This window comes from Myodes glareolus, chromosome 4 (genome assembly GCF_982192425.1).
Source record: "Myodes glareolus chromosome 4, mMyoGla1.1, whole genome shotgun sequence".
Lineage (NCBI taxonomy): Eukaryota > Metazoa > Chordata > Mammalia > Rodentia > Cricetidae > Myodes > Myodes glareolus.
This window is the reverse complement of record NC_142029.1, coordinates 89,046,833-89,061,118: the sequence shown is the minus strand read 5'-3', so window position 1 is coordinate 89,061,118 and position 14,286 is coordinate 89,046,833. Positions and strand designations below refer to the sequence as shown.

Below are 14,286 nucleotides of genomic sequence, written 5' to 3'. Positions count from 1 at the left end.
GTCTCTTCCTCCATTACGTGTGTCCCCAAGACCGAGCTTGAGGTTGTCAGGGTTTAACAGCAGGTGGGTCAGCCTGCTGCCTGACATGTACATATTTTAACCAATCTCCAATAAACTTAACACATGCAATTCTGCTTTCTGGTTTTCCCTTAGCTCATCAAATATGCTTTTCTAAGTTCCAGAATTGTTTTCTCTATCTCTCTTTTGGACTGTGAGTGGAGAGAAGGCAGGGATGACATCTAATTGGCTCGCAGCGTTACCTTATTTACATAGAATAAATACTGAAGGGATGAGAATTATTTTCAATTGTCACATATGAGTCCATATGTGTGCTTTATTTAACTAGGTCTCTGTTGCTGGGTACTTATAGTACATTCAAATTTTCAGTTTTATTTAGAAAAAAGTTACACAATGAGGCCAGAGGACAAAGTAACTCTAACTCAATCGTAGAACACTTACTTGCCTAAGCATTCATTAGGTCTTTGGTTTGATCTACACACACACACACACACACACACACACACGAGATTATTTTCTAAGTATGTAGCTTTGTCTTCCATTTCTGCATCATTTCCTCAGTGTGAATTCCTGAGAGTGACAGGAGAAAAATCTACATACATTGCTATGGATCTTGACAAATAAACTCAAATTGCTTCCCAACAGGGGCTTGTTCAAACGGTGTTAGGATAACCAGACATCCATAAACGAGCAGATTAAAAAAAAAAAAAAACCTGAACCTTAATTTAAACTCCACATTTAATACAGAGACTAATTCAAATGGAGCATGGACCTAAATATAAGACCTCTCATCCCCCCAAAAACACCAAAGACAAACATTTTTAGAAAAAAGAAAATGGAGTCAGGTGTTGTGGCCCATACCTTTAATCTCACCACTCAGAGACAAACACAGGTAGATCACTGAGTTCAAGGCCAATCTGTTCTACAGAACAAGTTCCAGGACAGCCAGGGCTACACAGAGAAACCCTGTCTTGAAAAACAAAACAAAAAAAGAAAGAAAACAGAAAGTCTTCTTTCTGCTTCTGTAGGGTTTGGCAAAGAAGTCTTAGACTTGATACCAAAACCATAACTTAGAAATGGAAGATTACTTGCTTGCTAAAATTGAAAACGTTCTTAGAAAGAACCTGCCAGGCATGATAGTATAAACCTTTAATCCCAGGACTTTGGAGGCAAAGGCAGGGAGATCTCTGTGAGTTCAAGACCAGCCTGATTTACATAGGGAGTTCTGTAATGTAGCCAAGGCTACATAGAGGAAACCCTGACTAAAAACAAACAAAAACAAAAATAAAAAAATCACTATCAATGACAACAACAACAAAAAACCCGTGAAGAAGATGAAGAGATTATGGACTGGGAGAGAATATTTACAGACCGCATACCTGACAAAGGGCTTGCACCTAAAGTCTGTAAAGAACTCTTAAAAAACTAAATGGCAAAATAACAAGCAACCCAATTAGAACAAGGGCAAAAGGCACGATCAGATGTTCTGCTGAAGAGGATATACAGATGGCAAATAAGCATACGGAAAGATGTTCAATGTCATTAGCCATTAGGGAAATGGCAATTGCAACCTTAGTGAAGTATCTCTGCACACATATGCATAGTTACAGCTAGAAACCGAAGGCATGCAAAGAACTGGACTGCAGCTCACTTGTGCATTGATGGTGGGAATGTGAGGCCATGGAGTCACTGCAAACCGCAACTGCAAACAGTGGGGCAATTCCTCGCAAAATTAAGCATGTTTGCTCCGTGTTACAAATGTCTTTGATCCCAGCTGAGAGGCAGAGGCAGACAATTCAAGGCCAGCCTGGGTTATCTAGTGAGTTTTAGATTATCCAGGGCTACATAGTGAGAACCTGCCTCAAAAACAAAACCAAAAACAAACAAACAAAACAAAGCAAAACAAAACATCCAAACTAAACGTGTCTTATATGACCCAGCAGCTTGTGGGCATTTAGTCCAAAGAAATAAAAATGTACGTTCTCTCTCTCTCTCTCTCTCTCTCTCTCTCTCTCGCACACACACACACACACTGAACAGCTTTAAATCAATATATCAAGTGGCCTCAAACTAGAAACAGATGAATGGATGGGATGGTACACACATGTCACAGACTACAGATGAATGGACGACATGGTACACCCATGTCACACACTATAGATGAATGGACGACATGGTACACCCATGTCACAGACTACAACTTGGCAATAAAAAGGAATTAACTATTAATGCACTCAACAACTTGGATGTATCATGGGGAATTAGGCCATGAGAGAAAAAACAGTCTTAAAGGGATATACGCCAATAGCACAGTGACATTTGCAAGACATCCTTGAAATGATAAAACCAGGAGAGAAAACAGACTAGTCATTGGTCAGCTAGAGTGAAGGAAAGAGGGAAGAACCATTCTGTACCTCGACTATAATATGCTTACATGAATCTAGACATGACAAATTCACATAGAACCTGTCAGACATGTATGCACATACAAGTGAGTGTGTGTAAAATTGACAAAAATCTGAATATGGTCGGTGACTGCGCTCTGATTAGTCAAGAAGGGAATCAGGACCTCTCATACTAATGCTTACAATTGCCTGCAAATTTATAATTATCTAAAAATAAAAGAAAAACATGTAGACGGGGTTACTGCCTTCCCTTATCTGCTTATGTTGCCATGGATAACGTGTGGGTGATTCTAATGCCAACCTCCTAGTTTTGGGTAGTGGTATGAGGCCTGGGGACCAGCTCAGACAACACAAACATGAAACCAGGGGACTGAGGTTGGGAAATAGTTGTTGGTAAAGCAGCACTTGCCACAAGCTTGAGCTTGGTTGCCAGGTCAGGTTTAGAAACACAAAGAAGAAACTGTCTCCCATAGAACTCTGACTACGATGGGCAAGGACTGAGCTCTGAGCTCAACTAATTCAGGTTTCTACAAAATCGAAATTAAGCGTCACAGACTGAAGCTTGACACAGGGCTCGGTTAGGCGGCCACATCCTACAATTGCCAACTCCATGAGGCTGAGCTTGACGCACAAGGAGCACACCAAGTTAAAGAGGGATGTGATGATGCTCAGATAAGTAGTTTGGACCGAAGGGAGTTTGAGAAAGATGTGTTTTCATCTGTGGTTTCTGCTTGGCTTCAGCCTGGAAGGTCTCGTTTTGCGCCTGGTAGGATAGCCAGCCCAGTGTGTGGTGCACAACAGATACTGAGGATAGATTAGCAACACTGAAACATGTCTTACTGTATGTCTGCCATCGGGCTAAGTCCATTCTTTGCTCTGTCTTATTTATTCTATACAACCTCCTCTGTAGGCAAGTACTCTTTTTTATAACTATTTTTTATCGATTTTTATTGAGCTCTACATTTTTCTCTGCTCCTCTCCCTGCCTCTCCTCTCCCCACTTTAACCCTCCCCCAGGGTCCCCATGCTCCCAATTTACTCAGGAGATCTTGTTTTTTTCTACTTTCTACTTCCCATGTAGATTATATCTACATAAGTCTCTCTTAGTGCCCTCATTGTTGTCTAAGTTCTCTGGGATGGTGGTTTGTAGGCTGGTTTTCTTTTCTTTATTTTTAAAAACTACCTATGAGTGAGTACATACAATAAGTGTCTTTCTGTGTCTGGGTTACCTTACTCAAAATAATGTTTTCTAGTTCCATCTATTTTTGCAGGCAAGGTACTCTTATCGCCCACCCACATTTTATAGTAGAAGAAAATGAAGTCCACAGACAGCTTTTCATCCCAGTGGCACACAACTGGTAGGCAATATGAAGCCTTATGGCCTTGCCCCTGAGATCAAATTGCTTTACCTTTCTACGGTCTCTCAGGAGTCAGGTATGTTAAAAATGATGGAAGTATAAAGGTTGTGTGGTTCGGGGGTAAGTGGAGGCCTGCAAGGTGAGGGGACTGTGTAAATACACCAGGACCTGTGGTTGTAGTCTCTCTTCTAGGCCATCCCCACCACTGGGAGCCGACCTTATTGTTTTGGACGGTCCCTATGTTCTTTCAATGTGCTGATTAAGAAGTTCCTCCTTACACAGGACTCAAGTCTCTCTTGCCTTACTGTAAAGGGCTTGCTCAGCCTTCTGTAGAACCAAGGACATTTAGTGCCTCCAACAACATAACCTTCTTCATTTAATTTTATCACTGCACGTGGCAAGTCATCTGACTTGAATAAATTGCTCAACCATGTTGAGACAAACCCAATTCTAATATTATTCTTTTTTCTCTTTCCTTTCTTCCCTCTCCCTTACCATCCTTCCTTCCTTTTCTCTTTCTTTCTTGTTCCTTTTCTTTTGTTATTTTTTCCACTTCTCATTAGCAAGACTATCCTATTCTGCTTAATTTTTGGAGGAGGGAGTGCGGGGTATAGAACCCGGGCCTCTCACATGTTAAGCAAATGATCTATCACAGCTGTGCCCAGTGATAGTCTGCATTTAAAAACCAGCATTTTATTTTAAAATAGTCTTATACACACATGTACATGCTTGTATAAATGTATACAAGCACCACACCCCCAAAACATTTAAGTACATAACCAATATGTATTTATTATACAAAAATTGAAAGATTACAGATAAGTTAAACAGAGTAAAAATCAAAAATTTATCTATATACCCTGAATGCTTAGCTCAAATGTGGTACATGCACAGTGTGTTTTAACTAGTTCTGGTGTGCAGGGGCCAAAAGCAGTTATATCCTGGGGTCTGATAAAGCACAGATGAAGGATTACTCTTTTATGGGCTAATAGAATTGGTTTAAAGATTTAAGAAGGCAGAGTAAATCATAATGGTTCTCTGAGGCAATGAATATGTAGGACCTCTTCAATATTAGAGAAATAGATGTGCAGTACGGTGCATGAGGGCGGGGACCGTATGCAAGGCAGAAGGCCTGTGGCGTCCAGAGCCGTGCAAACTGCATGTGAGTCCAGACTCACTGCTCGCTCTTTCAGTGCCACTGGACAGGGTCAAGGTTTACTGAGCCTCAGTATCCTCATTTGTAAAATAGAGGTAAGGGACAACCCTAATTCAGAAGATTCGTTCAGGGCTAGCAGGTAAAATGTAAACTTACTTGGTAAATCACAAATAACCAGCTACATTTTCCCTCCTTTTGTTTTCTTATGTAGCCTAGAGTGATCTGGAACTCTCTATGTAGCCAAGGATGATCTTGAACTTCTGGTCCTCCTGCCTCTGCTTCCCAAGGGCCCAAATACACGTCAAACAACAAAACAAAACAAAATAAAAAACCTTCTTTGAATAACTTCTCATAGTCTCTTAGCCTTCCTACGGCTACCCTATATTGGACTAGTGGAAGAATAATTCCTGGGTTCCCTCTATATTTGCAGTGAATAAAGTGTTCTATACCTCCAACTTTTGCTGTTTTGCCTTTAAGTAAGAATAAAAGGCTGATTTATTAAACTATTTTTTTTGAGGGTGGTGGGGACTTTCGAGACAGGGTTTCTCTGTGTAACAGTTCTGGCTCTCTTGGAACTTGCTTCACAGACCAGACTGGCCTTGAACTCATAGAGATTAAAGGTGTGCGCCACCACCGCCTGGCTCATTGCTACTCTAAATCCTTTAGCCCATTAACAATGCCCCTTTATTTTTTAAAAGGGTTTTGCTTATTTTTTGACTATTTGTATATGTGTGTGTCAGTGTAAGGGGTTGGACAAGTGAGTGCAGGTGCCCCCAGAGACCAAAAGAGGATGCTGGATCCCCAGCAGCCAGAACTACAGAAGTACCGACGCTGTGAGCTGCATTCTGTAGGTGCTGGCACTGAACTCTAGCCCTCTAGAAGAGCAGTGAGCGCTCGGAACTGCTGAGTCATCTCTCCAGCTGGAATGCCACTTAATTTAGTACTACCATTATGCGTGATGGATGTGTCCTTCCTTCCAGTTTCCCAGGTCTTATTCTGTCAGCTTCGATCTCCTCTTCCTGTTCCAAAATCAGAATTCTGCCTCCTTTGAAGATGACCCCTTCAAAACAGCGAATCAAGATGCTAATCTCTTCTGTAGCATCCTGGTATTTTCATGCGTCCCACAGGCCCAGGAAAGGACCCAAGACGGGACAACCTCTTTTCTATAAAGTCACACACTGTGATGTCCCGAATTTATTATTTGTTACTTGGGCGTTTTGGAGAAGTGGTTTAAGCTTTATCTATGCAACTTATGTTAATAATAGCTACACTTGAACATTGTTGCGGACCTTGAATAAGATTATGTTTGCAAGTGCTACTGGCATGTATCATAAGCATTTAATAATGTCTAGTCTTTGTCCCGATGCCCCTCAACCACCACACATAGCTTCAAACTCTTTTCTAAACGGCTGCCTCTCTTGTTGGTCTTGGCCTCTTCATTTTATGATAGTAACTCCTTGTCTCTCAAAACATTTGTATACACAGCGGTTTACAATTTGCAAAAGGCTTCTCTCTCCATTTTCTTATTTTGAGTCTCTTCACCCCAGGGATGCAGGCAAGATAATCTATCACTCTGCTAGAGATAAAGGAACAGAGGCTCAGAGATGAGATAGCAGGCTCCCTTCCTTGCCTTGGGGGCAAACTCCTTCCACTTTCTCCTTCTGCAAATTGGGAAGGTGGGTGCTCACGGAGGGAAGAAGTTTCTAAGCCTGCATTCCTAAATTGTGAGCTGACATTTCCCATGGGTCACTGGAGCAGACAGAGTTAGACTCAAATGAAGAAATTTTCCCTATTGGGACAGCTTGGCTTGGCCAGTAGGGAGAGCAGGGTCCCTAGGATGAAAAGGGGAACATGGAAGAAAGGTGAGTGCCAGGGCTGGAGGACTCTCAGACAAGTGGATATTTTATGGAAGCTGTCATGCATGGCAAGTTAAACTACATTTGAGTCAATGACTGGCATCTTCACCTGGATGGCCTCAGAATTTAAAAAAGCAGTGGGGGCTGGAGGACACAGCCTGGGCTTCTCAAGTTAGAGGAACTTTCTTCAAGCTCAACTATGTAACTTCGTGGCTGCAGGACACTGGGTCGTGGGTTTCTCTCTCCACTGAATGGGGACAATAGCTGCTCTCTGCCAGGCTCGTGTGAGAATCTAGAGAACAAAGTGGAGACGTCAAGGAGGTGGTTTTGGGGACGGAGAGGTTTCTGTCTTCCCCCTGGAGGCCTTGAACAATTCTTAATCTCTGTACTGTAGTTTTCTCGGCTATAAAATAAATTAATAGCGATTCGCTGGTCTCGGGGTGGAACTTGGTGACAGAGTGCTTGCCGAGCGTGTGCAAGGTCCTGCACGTGACCTCCAACACCACAAAACAAATTAAGAGTGGCCCTGTTCTCCTGAGAGCGGAATGAGACGTGACTGGGAAAATAACAACAAAACAAACAAACACAAACAAAAAACAACGAAAGGAAGACCTGACACTTCTAGAAATGTCAGGAGACATTAGCACTCCCTCCCTCTCTCCCTCTGTGTGTGTGTGGGGTGTGTGTGTGTGTGTGTGTGTGTGTGTGTGTGTATGCGCACGCGCGCGTGTGGGTTCAATAGCTGAGAGGGGAGCTGCATTTCACGACTCAGAAACGAGGACGATGAGACTGGGGAGATGGCTCCGCTGGTAAAGTGCTCGCTGTACAAGTGTGAGGACTTGAGTTCTAGTCCCAGCACTCACACAGAAATGACAGACGTGGTGGCCTGTGCAGACATGCACATGTATTCTCAGTGCTGGGAGGCCGGAGACTTCTTGGATATCTAGTGAGGGAGAATAAGTGAGCTCCATGTCCTACCAATGAGAAAAACCGACTTCTTCTCTCTTTCTCTCTCTCTCTCTCTCTCTCTCTCTCTCTCTCTCTCTCTCTCACACACACACACACACACACACACACACACACAAGAGGGGGGGGGAGGAGATAGAAAGAGAGAAAAGAGTGTTCTGAGGATTGAACCAACTGCCTCCAGCAAATGGGCATAATATTCTTAATATTAATATTAAGCTTTGTGGGTTTGGAATGGAGATTATATAAGATAATAGATGCAAATAGTTTAGGATAGCACCTGGTACCTGTAAGTGCTCTATAGATGTTAATTATTATCATGGTTGATATTCTTATTTCCTTTCCTCTCCCTGGTGGCTGTGAGGTTTGCAGGTCCCTTCTAGGCAGAGAGCCTGGACTGAAGGCTGAGGTGAGTGACTTTCAGATCAGGTTTGGATGAGGTCTCTGCGGGCCCACAGCTCTGGGCTGGCTCCTTCACGAGTCTCCTCACTCCTAGATTCTGGCCTCCAGGCCTGCCTCTTCAGAGTGGGCCCAGGGGCCTGGGAGGCCCCATTTTGGAACTGGCTTTGCGGTCAGGCAGCCATAATCTGTCCCTGGAGCCACACCAGAGCCTCATTAAAACGTGCCCCATAAATGTTAAAAAATTTACACATAAAAAAATTCCATGCATGAAACTGAAACCGTACGTTTTACAGCCTTAGTTTGAAATCTTGCATAATATATAAAACCTTGGCCTTGCACCGGGGGCCCGTAAATCAGGTTTTATAAAACAAAAAGCTTTTACCTTTCAAAGGGGTTTGGGGAACTTGCAAATTTTACAAACTTTACCAAGTGCCAGTCAGAGGCTGCTGGGCCCAAGGAGTGGGTCGGATCTGGAGGCCAGGTAAGAAAGAAACCTGGTGTAGGAATTGTAGTAGATCCCAGAGGACTCACGGGGATTCCGGATTAACCACCTGGGAGTGGAAAGCCGCCCCCATGGCACAGAAATGGACGAAGGGAGGGTCCTAGTGGGGGCGCCAAGGAGAGATATTATTGGTGTCATTCTCTTATTTGCGAGCAAGGGCTTTACTGTCACCAGGGAGGGGCGGAGTGTCAGTGGGAAGAGTACATACTCAGGAGTCTAAGGTCAGGGCTCTCCTCCGTGGACGTGAGGATCGCTTTGTAGAAAAAACCGTGGGAGTGAACTCCTTTCTGAGGTTGGATTTCTAAACCCCAGGTTTTTTTGTAATTACGTTTTTCTCCCAATAGAGGCGCTGTGGAGCGGCGGCTTTACGGGATTCCCTCCCTCAGAAATCTGTGACTGGGATCCTCTCAGATATTTGGGGCAGCTCTGGGAGAGCTGACTCAGCTGTTTCCATGGAGATTTGTCTGGAAAAGCGACTCTGGGAGACTGTGAGGAGCAGGGGAGGGTGAGATAGGCAAAAGCTCCGGGAAGGGAAGAACAGTTAGGGTCTGTCCAAGAGGTGGAGAAAGTAGGGAAGGGTCAGGGAGAGGCTGGAGGAGGGTCTTGGGAGAGAACCTTCTGTAGGGCAAAGATTTGGGGGATCCAAGTGCCCTCCTGACAATCCTATCTATGAAAGTCAATATTCAAGGGCAAAGGAAAGCTGCCCTCACACACACATATATAAAAAATAAATCTCTCAATTATCTCAGCTCATTTGCTTGGGGTCCCTCATTTTATGTCCCTGCTCGGCTGCGCAGTATATCTGTCCGGAGAAAGAGTTACAGTCCGTTGGGCTACGTGTGCGGGGTTGTAAAAAATACAGATGCCAAATTAACTGGCTGTGGCACTCGGCAGCTGATTGAGCTGGTAATAACGGAATCTGACCTTTTTCTAATTTCTAATTATGTGCATCTCGGCCGTGCTGGAGACATGATTCTTGTCCTAACGATGGCTCCTGTGCTTGGCCTCTGCGTCTCCTCCTTTTGACACTGGGCTAGGAACCGGTGGCAAAGGGCACTGCTGGGTTTTACCCGACCCTACACCGACAGTTTCGGGATCCAGATCATACTGTGCCTTTGACAGCCGGGATACAGAAAGGCTGAAGATCTGAAACACTACCACAGTGAGATTAATTTTCAGATGCAAAGCATTTTTAAAGGCCAAAGTCTATGAGCCATCCATTAATTTATTACAGTCGTGTGAGCTAAGGGCAGTTAGCTGTATAGATGAGGAAACTGAGCTTCAAAGGAATTCAGTCATCAAGATCATGCAGACAATGATGATGTTAGGGTCATTATTACATGTGTGTGTGTGCACATGTGTGCCGTGGGCCCAGTTCCAAGTCTACCCCGACTTTGAGAAAGAGTTGTCTCTTGACTCCATAGCAGCCTGAAGCCGGATTCTGAGGAATTCCTTTCCAAACTGCAGAATCTTCTGATTCCCACTAGCTGAGGAGCAGGGCAGGGCTGAGCCAGCCTTGCCCCCACAGTCCAGCTGAAGGACCAGCACAGTGGAAGCTTTCCTAGCCTCTAAGAGGTTGTAGCCAGGGTTCGCCGCCCGTTAGGGGAGAGGGAGAGGTAGATTTGGGGTTCTCAATGCCTCCACTAATATTCCTGGCGATCAGTAAGTACTTCTCCCATGTCTGAGGTCGGGCCCCCATTCTTTTTTTTTTTTAGATTTATTTATGTAACTATACAGTGGTCTGCCTGCATGCATGCCTACAGGCCAGAAGAGGGCACCAGATCTCATTACAGGTGTTGTGAACCACCATGTGATTGCTGGGAATTGAACTCAGTACCTTTGGGAGAGCAAGCAGTGCTCTTAACCAATCATCCATCTCTCCAGCCCTCGGCCCCCACATTCTTAAATCATGACAGCACCAGAAAATCCCAAGCCAGGCAGGGTTGTCTGGGTGGCAGCTATTTCAGTATTGTACAAAGTATGGCTCCGAACATGGAAAGAAGAAGTGGTGTGAATAATTCATGCTCCCAAATAATACCGAAGTCATTCATCTGGTCTGTATATGTACTAAATGTGGGTGTATGTGTCCACAAGTGTACTCATGCATACGTGTGCCTGGGAGATAACCGTGTACTTTTACTTTCTTTTTGTAGCCACTTTAGCTTCCCGAATTCTATTCTTTTTTGGGGAGTGGATAACAGCTGAACTCTGGGTAGAAGAGGTTAGCACTACCACCAATTAGTGTGTGCGTGCGCATGTGCCTGCATGCATGCATGCATGTGTTGGAGGACGGATTTGCCGAGTTTCCAAATTCATTGTGATAATCTGCACAGTTCACAAACATCAAAAACTCAGGTCCTGTGAGGCCGTGGTGGCTCACACCTGTAATTCCAGCACTTGGGAGGCAGAGACAGCTGGAGCTCTGTGAGTTTAAGGCCAGCCTGGTCTACAAAGGGAGTTCCAGAACAGGGCTGTGACACAGAGAAACCCTGTCATGAAAAACCCAAACCAACCAACCAAACAAGCAAAACAAAAACCAAAACATCAGATCCTGAGGTTATTACTTCCAGGAACCACTTGGCATGATGGGCAAGCATACTGGCTCTCAGCACTCTCCATGAGGGACCAGCACACTGGCTCTCAGCACACTCCATGGCGGACAGCGCACTGGCTCTCCAGCACTCTCCATGATGGAACTGGCTCTCAGCACACTCCATGATGGACAGCACACTGGCTCTCAGCACACTGGCTCTCCAGCACACTTCTTCCATAAAACTCCCAGGCTAGATAACCCAGGAGCCACCACTGCTAAGGATGGCAGTTGCCATCAACAGAATCACAGTTCCCCAGTGCAGCCCAGGAACTTGTATTTTACAGGATGTCGTGATTATTTGAGTGGCAAACTATTTGGGAGCATGGTCTACGGTGTCCAGGAAGACCAGGTCTTTCCCGGGGTGGACAAGCTCAAATATACCTCTTACCTTCCATCACACGTCTGCCTTCTTTGCCACAGCCGCCAGATCTCCATGCAGACTCAGAATAACTACCTTTGGCGTTCTAGCTGCCAGTCCCCCACTTCCCATTTGTTTGAACCATAAGGCAGCAGGGGGTAAGATGCTGGCGCCACATAGGTAGAGGCAGAGAAAGTTTAGGCAGCAGAGTCTGCTGCTAGAATCTTCGTTACAAAAATGCTTTGACCTGATTCTCAATCATGAAATAGTGTGCATAGTGTGCGTTCCACAATGGGCACTCACAACTTTCTGTTGGATTAGTGAAGGAAAGGAGCACTTTAAGGAGATTTGGGGTGGGATCAGAGGACCGGAAGACTTCAGCCAGAATGTAAGGTAGAGGGTCTTTACCAGATTGTCCAGTTCCGGGTCATCGCTGAAGAAGGGTTTATGTTCCTGCTCCTGCTGGTGGACAAAGTTCTCGATGTCCACGTCAAAGCTGGCGGAGGTGATGCACTCGGAGCCCTGGGTGGCCTGTTCACATTTCTCAAACAGCAGCGTCAGAAGCGGGAAAAGAGGGTGCCTGTGGGAACATTAAGAGCTCACACATGCGCACACAGAGACCAGGCTGCTGCTGGGGCCCCCTTTCCAGCAGTTATATCACTTCTTTTCCCAGGGTCCAACTCCTTGAGAATGTCCCCAGTCCCCAAGGTCTGCCAAGGTGGCAACATTTTGTTTTCTGGCATGGAGAGCCCACTTCTGGGACCTCCAAGGGTTCCTACCTTTCCCCTTTGGTCAGATAAACTGCATGGAGAGGTTATAACTCTTCAAAGATGTTGGTGTCCATTTCAGACTCAGCACAATGCCAGGAAGGAAATGTGGGAACTATCTAGAGAGTTCTAGGGTGGGGATGTTAGCACTAAGTGGCGCGCAAGCAAAGATTCATGGCACCATTTGGGTTAGGTACTTCATCTTGCATATGCCCATTATAGAAACACACACACACACATACGCACGCGCGCGTGCACACACACACACACACACACACACGAATGCACACACACAGAGTCTGAAGCCAGCTGAGGGCAACAGATGTGTATAAACGGTTGTGTGTTTGCAAGTGTACACAGGGTGAAATATATCATCCACATATGCCCATGTCTGTTGGCGGACTCAGTTTCATCAAACATCCCAGTTGCGTTTGTAAAATCTGCCTGTACTTCCATCACCAAATCCTTAGCATAGCTATAATTAAATGGCTATTTGTATCATTCTATGTTTTTCTCCAAGACAGTCTCTGTGTAAATGATTGTTGTATCCAAGAATCTTGCCATGTATACTCAAAGAAGGCACTTAATAAATAGCTCAAGACTGAATCAATGAATAAATTGTGTGTGCGTGTGTGTTTCTAAGGTAAGTTTATATGAGCATAAATGTTTAATCAGATGGGTCTGTGGGTCTTAGTGTAGAGATCACCACCTCCTAGAAGCTTCCTTGACTACCCACTGTCTCCATATCTCTCCCCCAAATCTCTGAGTTTTTGTTTCATTTGCCTACTTACCTAGACTGTAATTAGGGATCAAACCTATCCATTCACTCCTGAATATCTAGAGTGTGGCAGAAGTATATGAATCCTCACAGACATTTGTTGAACACAGATGTTGTATGTTTGCATGCTTATTTGCAGACATAACCACACACATCGCACTTATTTCTGCAGCAATACTCCCATGTGTGCCTAGGCTGTTGACTCTGGCATGGAGACAGCCCCAGTTCCTTCCCCCGTTCTAAGAAAGCATCTGCACATCTTGGATCTTTCTCCTCAGGCTCCTGAGACCACAACATCTGCGTCTTTATTTTCTATGCAGCACTGTTTCATGGGAGAAGAAGAAGAGGAACCTGTGCTGGATCTGCCTGCTGGTCCTCTGCCACAGGGGTAGCCCGGCTAGCACTTCTTACAGAACTTTCTGCAGTGAAGCAAATGTTCTTCAGCTTGTACCATCTAACACAGGAACCACTAGCCACTCGAGGCCAATGAGCACTTGACTGAGATGATGAATCTTTAATTTTATTGAATTTTAATTAATTCAAATTTAAAAAGTCATATGTGGCTAATGACAACCATATTGGGAAACACAGTATAAGTCCTGAGGAGAGTAGACACTGGGAGCAGAACCGAGCCTCTAGCCAGTATGTTCAATATCACTCAGTGCGCTGAGGGAAGCCCTGACGTCTGTCCTGCCCCAGAATCCCAGACAGGAGTGCTTAGCCTCATGAAATCATACTTGCCCAGCCTAGGTCTCTCCACTTAAGTGTAGGAGGGGTGGGAGGCTAAAGATCTATTCCCACTTCAGATGACTTGTTTAGAGAGCTGGTGTATAAACTACTGGACCCCCAGGCTGTACACTGGGCTTAGAGTATGCAAGAAAAAGGGCCAATATTTAAGGTTTGCTCTCGTGCATCCCAGAATTGTCAGAAGCTCTAATGCACCCAGCAAGGAGCTGACAGGGAAAAACAATAGGTGAATTTAGCTCCCCAGCTGAAGACAAAGAGAACATGAGGTGAAGGGGTTAAACTCCAGTATAAGTCTTCATTTGCAGCCTCCAATACTGCAGCATATTATAGTCTAATCTAACCTGATCCCAGTTTAATGCAAGATTCTCTTGGCCCTGAGTG

General features: G+C 44.8%; 1 protein-coding gene across 6 annotated transcripts in view; it reads right to left on the bottom strand.

Annotated features, from left to right (window-relative positions):
• The window catches only part of Pknox2 (PBX/knotted 1 homeobox 2), a 271,885-nt gene that overhangs the window by 38,334 nt on the left and 219,265 nt on the right, over positions 1-14,286 (bottom strand). For all 6 annotated transcript variants that reach the window (XM_087905723.1, XM_087905722.1, XM_087905725.1 and 3 more), the window contains one exon: positions 12,022-12,193. In XM_087905723.1, coding sequence (XP_087761849.1) covers positions 12,022-12,193 — 172 coding nt within the window. The remainder of the gene's footprint in view (positions 1-12,021; positions 12,194-14,286) is intronic.